This window comes from Diplodia seriata (genome assembly GCF_021436955.1).
Source record: "Diplodia seriata strain FDS-637 chromosome Unknown scaffold_11, whole genome shotgun sequence".
Taxonomy (NCBI): domain Eukaryota; kingdom Fungi; phylum Ascomycota; class Dothideomycetes; order Botryosphaeriales; family Botryosphaeriaceae; genus Diplodia; species Diplodia seriata.
In genome coordinates, this window is record NW_027117318.1 from 152,091 (window position 1) to 166,566 (window position 14,476).

Below are 14,476 nucleotides of genomic sequence, written 5' to 3' on the forward strand. Positions count from 1 at the left end.
CAGCGTCTGCGCGTAGATGACACAGGGGGTGACGAAAGAAACTGGCCTTCCCATAGATAGTATTTTATATTCACAGGGTAGTTGAATCTAAGGTCGAACACTTGTGACAAGGGCGAGGCACTTGAAATACTTACCTACCCGGATGCTCTTGTCCGCGAATAAGTCGACATGCATTCATGTCCCAAATGGACGCTTTTCAACTCCCTCCTCAACGCCGGGTTGAATAACAGTCATGTCAAAACAACACGACTGCGCAAAAGGAAGCGAAAACACAGAGAGAGAAAAGAAAAAGGTTCCAGCCCATCCCAATTCCCACCCAAATCCGTCACTACCATGTCCTTCTACCTAGAACGAACATAAAAAAAAGGAGGGGGTGAGTCCAAACAAAATACAACAACGCCAACCCCTCCCTCCATCAATAATACCCCCTATCCCCATCGCCACCACCACCCGCAGCATAGTCCGCGCTGGTCCCGGGGAAAGCGCCAACGGGATCTCCTCCCGCCACCGCTGCGTCATCATCGCCGCTGCTGCTATCGTCGGCATCGACGCCGGCGGCGGCGTCGCGTACGTGTTGAGGAGGCGGTGCACGCATGCTGGCGACGGTGGATTCGTCGAGATGGGGGAGTTTGTAGAGTTTGGGGGAGTGGTACTCGCGGCCGGAGGGCATGCTGGCGAGGAGAGGGTCGATTGGCGGGATAGTTTGGACGCCGACCTTGGGCGTTGTGAGTGGGCTTCCTTTCTCTCTTTTCTTTTTTTTTTCAGGCGGGAAGGGGCAGGGATGATGGGTAGCTGGGGTGTGGGAGGAATTGAGATGACCGAGAAGGGGTGTTTCGGGGATGCGAACATGACGAGAGAGAGAAAGAAAAGGCAAAAAGCACAAGTCTTTGCAGCATGAAGAAAAAGGGAAACGACAACAACAACAACAACAACAACTCACCGTATCGTTCATCTTCACCCACTTCTTCTCCAACATGTCCACCACCCGCCCCTCCTCGAACCTCCCCGCATCGCTTCCCCAATCCGCGCCCTTTTCAATCTTCCGATCCTCCCTCTTCTCCGACCAGTCCTTCTTCAACCTCGCCGCGAACCCCTTCTTCCCGCTCTCCTCCTCAGCCCCTTCGCCGCCACCACCACCCCCACCACCCCCGCCAAACCCCAACTCCCTCCTCGCCGCCCTCAACCACGCAATCGCCTCGCCCGTCTTCCCCTCCAGTTCCGCATCGATCCCAAAAAACCTGCACGCCTTCCCCCTCGCGGTGCGCCTCAGATCCTCCAGGTACCTTGCCAACGCCTCATCCACCTTGCCACCGCCGCCGCTAGCAGCCCAGCCCAGCGCCGCCTTGCCGCGCGCGGCGTGCTCGGCGGCGGCCAGGCACAGGCGCGCGAATAGGTGGGCGCGCACGCGCGGGATGTCGGGCGCCTTGAACATCCAGTCGCGGGCGGCGCGGCTGCGGTCCTCGGCGACGGCCGCCGGGTACGGGTCGTCCTTGAGCACGGCGATGAGGGTCGCTTCGGCGAGCGTGAGGGATGCGAGGGCTGTTTGCACGCCGGGTGTTAAGTCTGGGGGCGGGATGGTGGTTGCTTGAGACGACGACTGTTTTCTGCCGTTGCTACCGCTGTTGGTGCTGGGGCTGGCGTCGCCGCTATTGCTGGATGCCCGTCGAGGCATGTTCGGCGCGGCGGGTGAGGGGGAAGCGTTGGTCGTGGTGGCATTGCTGCCACTGCCGAGCCGCTGCACCAGGTAGCTGTGGATGGAGTTTGCCTCGAGGAAGGAGCGCATGGCTTGGGCGACGGCGGCGGTGCGCTGCTCCGGCGACGGCGGCGCGGCAGTATTATAATTATACAGCGCGTGCAGCGCGGCGCGCGCCTGCAGGCTGTGCACGTACGCCAGCGACGCCAGCGCGAAGCCCAGCTCCAGCCGCAGGCCGCGCAGCTTGACCCGCGGCGGGTCGCGGCCGGGGATGGGCGACGCGCTGAGCGTGGCGCGCCATTCGACGGCCAGCTCGCCGCGCGCCGGTAGCGGGACGACGTTGATGGCTTCGGTGCTGCTGCCGGGTGGGACGGCGGCGGGTTGGCCGCTGCTGCTGTTGCTGAGGCCGGCGTCCAGGGCAGAGAGGTGCGGGATGTACTCGTTGAGGGCGGTGGCGACGGCGGGGAGGTCGGACGTCTGCGAGGGCGGCGGCAGGCGTTTGTGCTTCTTGAGGACGTCGCGCAGGACGCCGCGGCATGTTGTTGCGGCGAGGGGCAGCGACGGGTGGGTCGCGCTGGTGTAGAAGTCGTCGAAGGATATGGAGGACGTGGTCGGGAGCTCGAAGGGATACGGCATGTTGGATTGGCTGAGGGGGTGGGGGGTGCCGCGGCGGAGACTCGTGATATGGGGAATGGTGGATGGCGGGGAAGAAGGTGTGACGTTGGGGCTTTTTGATGCCTGGCCGATCCCTCGCTCTTCCCCCGCGGATTAAAGTTGCGGAGTTCCTGATGGCCTCAGCCCGGCTTGGCCTCAAGCCTTGGTGCCGGCGGTCGCAGACAGATTCGGTGTCCTGGTAGGGACCATTGGCGGTGGGAATGCATGGGGTAGGTGGAGTGGAGCGGAGTGGGGAGCTGGGCAAAATGTCGGGCAGTCTTCATCGCTCACGTCTGCAGCGGCTCTGAAAATCACATGCTCATTGAGGTCGCTGGTCTCTGCCCAGCATATCGATAATATGATACAAGCTCCCTGAGCTCGCCGGCCCGGCCCACGTATACACACAAGAATCCTGCCGTGGGCCGAACATCCCCAATGCCGTCGTTTCTTCTTTCTCCACTCCTGCAACACCATCCCCATCCATCTTTATTTGGGCGCGTAGTTCTGCTGCTGCCACATGTGGCCCTTGACCTTGGACTCCTTCAGCAGCTCAAAGTAGCGTTCTATGCGATGCAATCGCCGTGTCAGCCAATTGGACAGAACAAATGCCATCATTGCAGCCCCCCCGCGCATCTCAAGTCGCCGCTCTTCAAACCCTTACATCCTCCCCCGCCACCGTAAAACCGTGAAATGGGGGCCGAAACAGTCCGTCACTCACCTCTCAGGTGGCCGCACTTCTCCAGGTGGTTGACGCCCTCCCTGTAGTAGCACTTGCCCATCTCCTCGCGGACCAGGCGCGCCATCATGGACTTGACCCACTGCTCGCGCAGCACCGCATCCTGCGCGGCCTTGAGGGCGGCGTTGTCGTTGTAGTCGACGCCGTCGAATGTCGGCGGCACCTTGGGCTTCTTCTCGAGGAAGGCGGCGGACTCGGGCGTCGGCATCGCGTTGGTTCTGTTCGTTTCCGGAGAGACCTGAGCGGGTCGGTGCGGGCCGTGAAGGAGCGAGAGAGAGAGAGCGAGAGCGTCGGCGAGCAAGCAATTGATGACGCGCCGCTGCGGGGGGAGGGAAGCTGGAGTGGTGGCCGGGAGTTTTACGGTTGTAGGTATGGTCGGGATGCGAAGCTTGTCGCTGCGAGAGAGCTCTCTCGAGGATCGGTAATGAGAGGCACGTCGTTCGCTCGCCCCGGCCGGCGCCCGCCAAGACCAAGCCCGCCCGCCCGCCGATCCACCCGCGCCTGTCTCACTTCTTCTCAACACCACCACCACCACCGCTACCGCTACTCTTCCGCAACCCAGACTTAATAATATCGCTCATCCTCCTCATCCGCCCCGTCGACGACCGTTTGCCGCCGCCGCCGCTCGCCTCTCTCCCCACGCTCCCGCTCCCAGCTCCCCACGTCCTCCAAGCGTTCTCATCGGCCTGCGGGCTCTGGTATTTCATGCGCCACTTCCACTCCTCGAAGCGCACCTCCTCGCGGCCCACCTGCAGCTCCGCCTGCGCCAGCAGCGCATCGCGCCGGCGCCCGCAGTGCCAGCAGAGCGTGTAAAGCTTGCGCGTCTGGAAAGGGTGCGAGCGGGGTTCGCAGGTGGTGGAGAAGAAGGCGGATGATGAGGACGGGGAGGATGATGATGGTGACGGGAAGGACGCATCGGCGCATCGCAAAAGCGGGCCCGGCTGCCAGAAGGAGTGCCCGCAGGTGGTGAAGATGTAGAGTCTGTGGTAGCACATTTCGTCGTTGCTGCGTGGGCATGGTGGGGAGGCAGGCGGCGCGCGTCATGCACAACTCCTTATGTTGGAGCGATTGCCTCTTGTTGAATTTGTGATGTGAGCTGGGTGGGTCGTTGGCCGCCCCGTCCTTTGTTCTTTTGGCACCGGATGTGGTCATGTCCACAAGCACTTGCGGACTGCCATGTCTTTGTCATGTGCGGTTGCCCTCTTCGTAACTGTGTGCGTTGTGTGTTGATTGCGGGTGACATGATGTCAAGAGCAGTTGCACATCTTCTACTAGCGATAGAGAGGAGAGTATGAGCGGAGATTTGGCTAACAGAAGTTTTTGGGAGTGTTTGCCAACTTTCATCCTACGCAAACATCAACTTGCTCTATTCTGGTCACGGTTATGCTCGAAAATTACTGGAGGCTTGAGGTGGTGGATGTTTCATTTTCTTTCCCTTGAATTGAAAGAACATACAAAGCCCCGTAAAGAACGCCACGTTCTTCCCAAATGGGCCGTAAACACAAATGTTCGGACGTTGATTTGACTTGTAAACCTGTACAAACTCGTCTAGACACAAGATTCTTCTACCCACGTAAGTATAGTGCAATACCTTCTAAGACTGATGTAGTCGGGCAGAAGAGGCAGAGAAAAAGAGCATCAAACACAGTTGGTGGTACTTATTAGAAAATCACCCTCAGGGAGACAACGTCCATTAGGCATTACATCTCACACCTACGACTGACCTCAACCAACTACATCATCCCGAGCCAAAACAACAACAGCTCCGACAGACCAGACTGTCAAAAGATCCTGCACCACCTCATACAATATAAGATGTGGGTAGTAGCCCCTCAACCAGGAAAAACTACATCAATCACTCATCCTTCTCCTTACCCTCCCCATCCCAATCCCCAACCCACTCTCCACCCTCCTCCACCACCCTCCTCAACTCCTCCAACCTCTCCCCCTTCTCCACCCACCGCTCCTCCAACCACTTCGCCAGCGCCTCATCCCCCTCGGGCAGGGCCGCCATATCCCACCGCTGCACGTGCGCGTAGAAGCGGTACCCCGCGGCCTTCAGATCTGCATGGGCGACTGTGTCCCAGAAAGGCGGGGCTCTCATGAACTCGCGGTCGCGGGCGTACGCGATGGTGATGTCGAGGACGGCGGGGATGTGGCGGCTGCTGCTGCTGCCATCATTACCGGTAGTGGCAGTAGTGTTGCTAACGGTGCTGGTGGTGGTGGTGGTAGTGGTAGTAGTAGTACTGGGGGAAACACCGCTCCGACGCAAGGCGGTGACGGTGGCGACGAAGCCGCGGGGTCGTGGGACCAGCAGGTGCGGCGAGGGCGGCGGGGGCTTGCCCGTGGTGGCGCGGTACGAGACGGCGGCGGCGTGGCGGGCGGGCGTGAAGCGCGTTCCTTCACTGTATGCGATGAGCCCTATTGGATCGGGAAGGGAAGAAGGGGGGCTGTGTCAGTCTTTTTTTGTTCAGTCTTTTTTATTTTGGGGGACGGGAGGGTTTGCTTGATCTCGTGTTGTTTGTGGGGAATATATCTGCGAGCGAGAACGGGAACGTTGTGGATAGCAGTGTAGTGGAGTGTAGTGTGGTGATGTGGTATCGCAGTGACGTGGCCGCAGGTGTGGTCATGAGGGATGGGTTTTCGGCAACGTGGAGTTCAAAGATAGAAATGTTTGTGGAAGACAAAGATAGCAGCGGGTAGAGGGGGAAAATAAGGCACACGGAGATAGGAACGGGTATGGAGACTCAGTTTGGTGTCCGAGGCTGAAACAGAAGTAGGCTTAATGGGAGTGCAGTGGAGGAAACCAGCAAATGGGAGGGGAGACAATTCAACGGCCGAGCAAAGCGACTGTGACAAAGATAGCAACAGACTCGATCAGAGGTGGCACTGGAGCAGGGCGCATGTCCTTGTCTCGTCCCAGGACATGCGGTAGCATGCGGGAGGAGGCAGGAAGCCGGCATGAGACGACGCCATAAATGGCGCTGGGCGGGAGGGTGCAGGTACGAAACAGCAGGGAAAGGGAAGAAGGGCAGGGAACTGTCACAAAGGCGGACGTACAGACGGGCCAGCGGTTGGACACAATGCCTCGAAAGACCCTCTCCAACTCAACGCGGTCAGTCGCCCACTTGCGACTGACCAGGGGCATGCCCATGGCCCACAGGCCCCATCCCAAGAACGGCACCCAGCGCAGGCTCCGTTTCGCAAACCAGCGGCACCGGCCCAGCATGCCCGCGCGGCGGGCGGCTTCCTGGATCATGTAGAAGTCGGACCAGGCGACGTGGTTGGCAATGACGACGGCCGACTCGCCGTGCGGCAGGCCGCCGGGGCAGTTGGTGCTCAGCACGATGTCGGCATGGTTGACGGCGGTGAAGATGTTCTGGATCCACGCCCAGACGGAGCTGGCGAGGGCCGACGAGACGTTGTAGACGGGCGTGGGCGCGAACGTCTTCAGCGGCAGTAGCAGCGACAGCAGCAGGTCGACGCCCAGCAGGTAGGCGAGCCAGGGCGTGAGCACCGCAACCCCGCGAAGGGAGCGCGCGGCGTGGACGAGCAGCGCTCTGGAGCGGGCGGTCGCGAGAGCCGTGGCAACAGCCATGGTGATGGAGTGGTAGGAGCTTGGCAGCAGATCGGCGGGCGAGGCGATCCCCTGCGATCCCCTGCGATTCCGCCGGCTGCGCATTGGAGCCGTGCACAGTCAGACGGGGGGGAGCGGACAGAGGCGACGACGGAACGGGCCCCGCCAATCAGCGCGGCCACTGCAGCGCGTCATCGGTGCAGCAATCCGCACACGATGGCGGTTGAACGCGGCCGGCGCCCTTTGCAGCCTCAGCCGCCGCATGCACCCGCTCCAGGCAGCGCGCAGGCGTCTCGGCTCGCGGTGGGCGGGCGCCGGGCTGGGCTGCGGCTTGCGGGGAGAAGAGTGAGATGAGCGCCGAGCACGGCCCGCGCCCACTCCCGCCAGGCGCAGCCAGACACAGCAATTCCAAATCGCTGGCAGCAGCTGGAAACACCAAAACGCCTGCTGTCGCTGACATATTGTCCTCGGTGCGAGCGCTGCTCCCTAGCCGTGTGCGCTCGCCCTGCCGCCCGCCAGCAAACCGCCCGCCCTGCCTGCCCTGCGCCTCAGCTCTGTCAGACGTCAACGCGACAGACCAGGGCCCCGCTACCCTCCCGATTGGCCCGCCCTGTCTGTGCCTGCCTGAGCTATTAAACCCAACCCCGACTCCGACTCAGTGCTGCCAACAGAGATACCTTCTTCATCACCACGACCGCCGAACACTGAACGCCCTCCGCCGCAAGCCACGCCCCCCAATGCGCAGCCGGTAGCAACATGTCCCAGCTCTCGCAGAACCACGCAATGGACGCCGCCTTCGCCGCCTCGGCCAACGGCTTCGGTGAGTGCACCTTCCTTTTCTTCGGCCAAGGCGTTGCTTCTGCCCTATGTTGCGCTGCACGTCGCGGGGCGCCCTCATTTGCCCGCCTACCACGCTGCGCTTCCCCATTAGCGTCCCCGTCACCTCCCCATGACAAATCCCCGTCTGCCTGTCCGGCCAAGCCCACCAGGCCGCCCCGCTGGCACCTCTCTGGCACCTATCAGCTGCCACGACCATTTGCCCGTTCATTCTGGTTATCTTCGTCTATCGTCCCTCCTTTCTTCTAGTTTCCGCTGCCAGCAGTCACTCATCTACTCCGTCCCCTCGTATTTTCTCGCCGTGCTGTTCATCGGCGAGATGATGATCTCGGAACAATCGCATTCTTCTTGGGGCAGCACGCTGACTGCGTGTGGCGACTTCTCCCCCCACGGACTGCCCTCCGTCGCAACCTTCCCGAGTCCGCCATCCCAACCCCACATGGATGGCGCCACGGGCAAGAGCGCGCCGGACGGGTCAGTTCAGTGTGCGGAGAGAAATAGCCCACACTCTGTTGCAGAAGACGACCAATCTCAGAAAGCCCCCCTATCCACCTTTCCATTCTTCAAAAACTATGGCGGCGACAAAAAGACAAGAGGTCAGTCTCACATCCATCTGGTCTCCTCTCGCCCTATTGACGCCGAAACAGATGGCCAACCACCCAAGAGGCGTGGTCCAAAGCCCGATAGCAAGCCCGCCTTGACGCGCAGACAAGAGCTCAACCGTCAGGCCCAGCGGTAAGTATTTTGATCATCAGTCACACACCTCCGTCTCATTACCCGCACAGGACACATCGAGAGCGTAAGGAGATGTACATCAAGGCTCTTGAGCAAGAAGTCCTGCGGCTCAAAGATGTTTTCGGCACCACGGCTCGCGAGCGTGATGCCATCGCAGAGGAAAACCGCCGCCTGAAAGAGCTTCTCGCCGCTCACGGAATCGCCTTCGACTCCAACAGCCCCTCCAGTGTCTTCCAGCAGATGGCAGGTTCCAGCTATGGAGGGAGTTCACGTGGCAGTGTCTCTGGGAGCTACCATGCAGGTACCGCCTCGACCGGTTACACATCGCCGCCGCCGTCGATGCCCGCGCGCTCTGCCCCCGGCCTGCCCATGCAGGGAATTTCACCTCAGCATAACCAACTGCAACCGGCTCAGACCGGCATGGACTATGACCAGATTGGCATAGACTTTGTCCTAACGTACGACCGCACACCCTATCTTTCTCCTCCACCGCAATAGCCATGGACGCACAATTGCTTTTGTAACGCATCAGCTACACGCCACGCACCTACCCGGATGAGGTAGGTCTAGCGGCCTTTTCCCTCATTCTTGCATTGATTTTCCTGTCTCTCGACTCGCAATCCGCCCTCAGTTCGAAGAAAAAGCAAAAAGAAGAACGCCATTCTAATACGACACGCTCGTCTTTCGCCGCAAATAGACTCGAGAAGCCGTGCATGGAACACATGCAGTTCCTGCTGGTACGGGCCGAGGATAACGAGGCGGACGTGTCGGGCCACGCCCTCATGCAGACGTGCCCCCCGCACTCGCACATCGCCGAGCACCCGGAGGAGAAGTACCCGCACAAGATGCTCGACGTTTCGCAGCCGGACCTCATGAAGCTGCTCGACCTGTCGCACCGCCTGCCCACCATGGAGGGCGAGATCACACCCGTCATGGCTTGGGTGTCCATCATCCAGGATCCGCGCTTCGCGGAGCTGACCAAGGAGGACATCGAGGCGGTCAAGGGCGATCTTTTGGCCAAGGTGCGATGCTATGGGTATGTCTTTCTATTCCCTCGTGACAAGGCGTTGCGAAAAACCAAAGTTGTCCCGCGTATTTGTGCTGATGCTTTCGGACAGTTTCGGTGCCGTCATCGAGGAATTCGAAATTCGCGACGCACTCAACAGTGTCCTGGCCGCCAAGGGTCAAATCGGCGCTGCTGGCCCGGCGCTTGAGTAGAGAGGACCTGGAAGCGGTTTGGCCATTTTGGATGTGTCTATGTGCTTGAGTTGCTGTCAGTCAGCGCGAGCCTGTCTTTTTCTATTTTTGATATCTTTTCAGCACCTGTTTTGTGCATGGCGTAACGATCTTTGGAGCCGGTTTACATCATCATCACCATCGTAATTATCAGCAGCAGCAACAACCACAAATTCATTTCTTTGCGCTCGCTTTTTCGAAGTAACGTGGAGAGTTGTAGTGGGGAAAGATGCATCCAAATGGGATGAGATTCAACGAGACCGTAAGGGTTAAATTGCGTCGTTCTCCTTGACAATGTCTACTTTGAGTTGGGGCGCCATGTCATCTGACGGTGAGAGGCTACCTATGAGAAGTCCACAACACGAAGATTCGTTTCTGACTTCTGATTTCATTCTCTCCTCACCGTCCACTGACTGATAGTGGTTCTTTGCTCGTACGCACACCCTCGATAGTTGGAAGAGTTTCCATCATCACTACTATTATATGAGAGTCCGACACATCTCTTCAGTCGGCGGCGCGTAATCCATCCATCCATCCATCCATCTATCCACCGACACGTCGTCGTCCACCGCCGGCTACCACAGCAGCAGATTGCCGGAGAAATTCGAGACCCTCTCAGCTCTCTCTCTCCCCGCCGAGTCGAACGACCGAGGAGAGTAAGTGATACAATGGCACACACAACGCCCGGCCCGTGCCCCCCTCCCCCTCCCTCTTCCCCCCGGACGGGACATCCATACCAAACCACCACCACACCAACTCCCTCACTCACTCACACTCAGCACGCAAAAAAGGGAGGGAGAAGAAGAACTTTCCTTTCCGTTCCTGAACATTCGACATTAACAAACAAAAGACAATAGCTATTTAAACACCTAAAACATTACACATCATTCTCTTCTTCTCTTTTCGTATCTTTCTTTTCCCTCCACCAAACCGATATCCCACCCCCCTTCCCTCCCAGAGATAAAATTTTTTGTTTCTCAAACAATAAACAAAGCGAGCGGCGTGTACGTCAGAAACGGGGCGTAAAAACGAGTGATCAGCAAAATAAGGAGAAGAGAGAGGAAAAAAAGAGGGAGAAAAAGAGTCGAACTAGATGTTGTACAAGCTTTTCCACGCAAAAGATAAGTACGACAGAGGAGAAGGCGGGGGAAAAAAAGAAAAAGAAGTGGTATCTCCCGCTCTCCATCGGCCAGCAGTTCAGTTCAGTCCGCCCCCAAATGAGATTGAAAGGGAGAGAGAGAAAGAGAGAGAGATACCAACGAAAATAAATGTTATACGGAGGAGAAAAGAAAAAGAGGAAAAAAGGCCAACAAGGCGCTGACTTGCTTGCTCGCTCAATCCCGCTCGCCGCACTAAAGGTCGATAATAATTCGAACGAAGCCGCGCAGCGCATTCATGAGCAGGTGAGACTAAAGGGGTATCCGAAGGCAAAAAGGAAAAAAAAAAAAAGAGATGGAGAAAATATCCAAACAGAAAATACAGCCGCAGCCACAGCCACAGCCACAGCTGCCAGCCGTGCGCCGCTGCAAAAAGGCGTGAAAGGACGGGAGAGCGGTGGTGGTGGTGGGGGTGGTAAGCTCCGCCGCGAACAGCAGAAGAGCTAGCTACCCCGCCCCGCCGCCAGCCACAGCCACGCGCTGACGCGCTGACGCCAGCCTGCAGCAGCACCCCCCAGTCGCGCGGGGTGTGTGCTAGAACCCCCACACCAATTCCTTCTTTGCATCCTTCCATGCATTATTTTGCTCCAAACCGCAACGAAGAGGTGGAACGACGGGGGAAAGGAAAAAAAAAAAAAGAAAAGCACCACAATCGAACAGGGAGGAGGGGCAGCGAGACCCGTGTGTGCGACGGTTGTGCGCACATGCCCCACCACCACCCCCCACCAAAATGGTTGTGAAACCACCACCCCGTCCGTCCGTCAGGAGGAAAAGCCGGGGCCACCATAAAGCCCAACTGAAGCAACGACGAATATAGAGTACTAGACGCGGATGGAGCGCGGAGCGATAGGAGGTTGAGAAAGTAGTAGGGGTCGGTCGGTCGCTAAGGGCGCGTGCGTGGCCCTGCGGGAGGTCGTGCGTAAAAAGGTGGGTGCGCGTGCGTGGGCGGAAAACAGGGCGTCAGCGTTGGCGGGGTCCAGTAACTACGTCTGGCCGTGGCGTGGTCGTGGTGGGGTGGTGCGTGGCTGGGTAGGATTCCGCGCGCAGCTATGCCGAATGACGGCGGTTGTGCTCCGCCTGCTGGCCCCCGTTGCTGCGGACCTCGACCGTGCTGGATCGTTTGCGCCGGCCACCGAGGCACGCCGAGAAGAAGCTTGCGATGGTTTCTCGGAACGTTTTCGATCGCGTCATAACTATAGACAGAGAAAGTGGTCGACAAATTAACATTCATCCCATTTGACAAAATGTTATAGGGGCAAGATTTTTTACAAAGGAATGTAAGCGGTAGGACGTTTGATGTGCAGTGTGCTGTTTTAAAAAGGAGTGTGGTGCGTTGCTTCACGATGATGCAGATGTTGTAGGTGCTGTGACGCTTTCATCGCCAGCAACAGTAGCGGTAGCCTGCTGCTCGCCCGTCGGGGTTGCAGTCGTCTCCTTACCCTTCTTCTCTGTATCCTCCTCCTCCTTACCCTCCTGGTTGTTGTCGTAGCTCAGGTCAATGCCCTTCTCCCTGATTTCATCCGTTGACGCTCTCGGAGTGTTGTCGTCGGGCGGCGCAAGGTTTGCGGGTGTGGCCTCGGGTGCGTTGGCATCGTCCTTGGCAGGAACCGATGGCTGTGTCTCTTGCTGCTCTTCCTTCTCCGTCGGCGCCGTCGACGGCGCGCCAATCGACGACCTGTCATCCACGACGGCCGTGGTCGCGCTACTCGAGTCCACCTTGGTGATGTCCTCTTTCGAGCCAGCATTGTCTCTGCCGGACACGTCCTCGTTCGACACGATGGCCTCCTCCTTGATCGAAAGCGACGAGACATCGGCCTCCTGGTCCTCCGGTATGGCCAGAGCGTCCTCTAGAGCCTTGATGGCATCATCCGTGGCCGCAGACATGGTCGAGCCACGATGCGCCGCGTGCTCCGTGTTGCCAGCGAAAGTCTGACCGGTGGGCGAAGGTGACTTGTTTCCGAGGCCGAGAGGAGCCGGCACGGCCGAGTCGACCGAGGGGCGAGGCGAAAAGGCGTCCAGCGATTCGTTGGTCTTGTCGGGAAGTGTGGTGCTACCGAAGGGGGTCAGGATAAAAAGAGGCCGACAGTATCGAAGGGTATTGGGAAGACAGGCAACACAACGGCGGGGGCGGGGCTTTCAGGCTTACTGCGTGCTGGGGTTAGACAGGATGGAGGGAGTGCTCTTCTTGCTGGCAGCAATCGACGCGGCCTCGTTGCCGGCCTTGCCGAATGCCTGGGCTGCCTCGAGCGACACCCGGGGGGTCTCGTCGTTTTCCTTGTCCTTCTTCGATGAGGCTACCGACGCGCCCGAAGACGCAGGCTTCTTCTGGTCGGCGGGAGCGTTCAGTGGGTACGGCGAGGCGAAGCCCGCCTTCAAGGGAGCAGTCACAATGGACGTCTCGGGCTCAGCAACCTCGCCGATCTCGTCCTCGAGCTCGCCAAACTCGTTCCATTCCTCGACTTCGGTGATACCCTAGGAGCAAAGCCAAGGTCAGTGTCTAGGTTCGCAAAGCTTGCGAGCTAGCGTGCCATTGGAGGTCGGAGTTGCCTGCTCGTGCTGCTTGGAGTCGGTGAAAGAAGTGGCACTTACACCGAGGAAATAACCCTCCTTCACCAGCAGCGGGAACTTCTTGCCCTGGCCCCTACGCATGTACAGCCGCTTGGCGTCCTCATTTGTGGCCGTGTCGATGTAGGTGAAGGGAATGCGGTTGGCCCTCAGAATGGTCTCGATGCGCGAGGTAGCGGTGACGACGTGCGAGGAGCCGGCCGTGAGGGAGGTGAAGAGGTAGAGGGTCATGTCATTGTCCCATTTGCTCATGTCGGACGCCATGGCTGCGGTTTGGTGCCTTTCGAAGGAGTCGAAGGGGAAAGTAGGCGGTCCAAGTGCGTGTTGTCCGTTCGTCGTCGGGTGGCTGTTGCTTCTGGCGAAAGCTGCGAAAGCTAGGGGTCCGCAGGGCAGTTAAGGCTGGCGCAGGTGAGCTCGCAGCTCTGGGCGCAGGTCTCGAATTTTTTTCGGGCTGTTAGCTCCAAGGCGCGCGCGAAGGACCTTGGTGGCGATAAGGCGCGCGGTAGGCTGAAACAACGAAGCTTTGCTGGCCGGTGGGGTTTGGCGAAAGGGAGGGACGGGGACGCGCGCGCGCTCTGGCAAGCAATTGGCGAGCGACGAGGGCTCGAGGAGGAGGATTATCGATACCGCTGCGACAGGGGCTGCCCTAGTACCAAAGCGACCCGATCAGCCTTCCACCGCCGGTTCCTTTTTTGGCCGCCGCCCTCACCACCTCTCGCGCGCGCGACCCCAGCCGCCAATGAGCAACTTTTGCTGCGTGACGGATGCCCGCGGCTCACAGCCCACGTGCGACGCGAGAGGCGTCCAGGCTGGTCCCACGGCGACACGAGCGCCTCGCCTTGGGTGCCCGTGGGGAATTGCGCTCTTACGCGACCGCTGGGCCGACGACGTTTGATTGCAACGCACTGCCGCTAGCCCGATCCGGCCGGCTGTTTGATACGAAAGGGCGACCCGGACGGAGCTGATGTCTCGATTCTGCGAGCCTGTGCGGATTGCGCCTCTCTGCAGCCCCGGCCGACGGCGGAAATTGCATGATGAGCGCGCTCCCGGGGGATGACGCAACGGCTGAGCATCAGTCGCTCATCATCGTTCCCCCAGCGCGGCGCAGATGTCTGAACGACCAACTTCGGCCGCCCGGGTGCCGCTGCCTGGAGAGGCCTGAATGGTTGTCCAATCGAGGAAACCTTCACCTCCCTATGACATACGCCCACGAAAGCGCCGCTGTGCATCACGTCCCGGCCGCTGTCCCGTGTGTCCAGGGGGCCATGCATTGAAGTCATGCCACA

The 14,476-nt window shown here is 59.3% G+C and overlaps 5 protein-coding genes across 5 annotated transcripts; 1 reads left to right on the forward strand and 4 right to left on the reverse strand.

The window, feature by feature from the left end:
* Positions 1-415: 415 nt before the first annotated feature.
* On the reverse strand, positions 416-2,329 carry SLS55_009779 (uncharacterized protein; the record flags this gene model as incomplete). The annotated part of the gene is made up of 2 exons (XM_066781174.1): positions 416-715; positions 941-2,329. 2 exons carry the CDS (start codon positions 2,327-2,329, stop codon positions 416-418), a joined length of 1,689 nt encoding a protein of 562 aa, XP_066628176.1.
* Positions 2,330-2,833: 504 nt separating this feature from the next.
* On the reverse strand, positions 2,834-3,291 carry SLS55_009780 (uncharacterized protein; the record flags this gene model as incomplete). The annotated part of the gene is made up of 2 exons (XM_066781175.1): positions 2,834-2,910; positions 3,066-3,291. The coding sequence occupies 2 exons, from the start codon at positions 3,289-3,291 to the stop codon at positions 2,834-2,836; spliced, it is 303 nt and encodes a 100-aa protein (XP_066628177.1).
* Positions 3,292-4,938: 1,647 nt separating this feature from the next.
* Positions 4,939-6,681, reverse strand: SLS55_009781 (uncharacterized protein; the record flags this gene model as incomplete). Its single annotated transcript, XM_066781176.1, has 2 exons — positions 4,939-5,504; positions 6,144-6,681. 2 exons carry the CDS (start codon positions 6,679-6,681, stop codon positions 4,939-4,941), a joined length of 1,104 nt encoding a protein of 367 aa, XP_066628178.1.
* A 1,255-nt stretch (positions 6,682-7,936) lies between these two features.
* Positions 7,937-9,450, forward strand: SLS55_009782 (uncharacterized protein; the record flags this gene model as incomplete). Its single annotated transcript, XM_066781177.1, has 5 exons — positions 7,937-7,971; positions 8,206-8,232; positions 8,283-8,690; positions 8,930-9,268; positions 9,351-9,450. 5 exons carry the CDS (start codon positions 7,937-7,939, stop codon positions 9,448-9,450), a joined length of 909 nt encoding a protein of 302 aa, XP_066628179.1.
* Positions 9,451-11,963: 2,513 nt separating this feature from the next.
* SLS55_009783 (uncharacterized protein) lies at positions 11,964-13,454 on the reverse strand (the record flags this gene model as incomplete). The annotated part of the gene is made up of 3 exons (XM_066781178.1): positions 11,964-12,675; positions 12,772-13,097; positions 13,215-13,454. The coding sequence occupies 3 exons, from the start codon at positions 13,452-13,454 to the stop codon at positions 11,964-11,966; spliced, it is 1,278 nt and encodes a 425-aa protein (XP_066628180.1).
* Between the last annotated feature and the right edge of the window lie 1,022 nt (positions 13,455-14,476).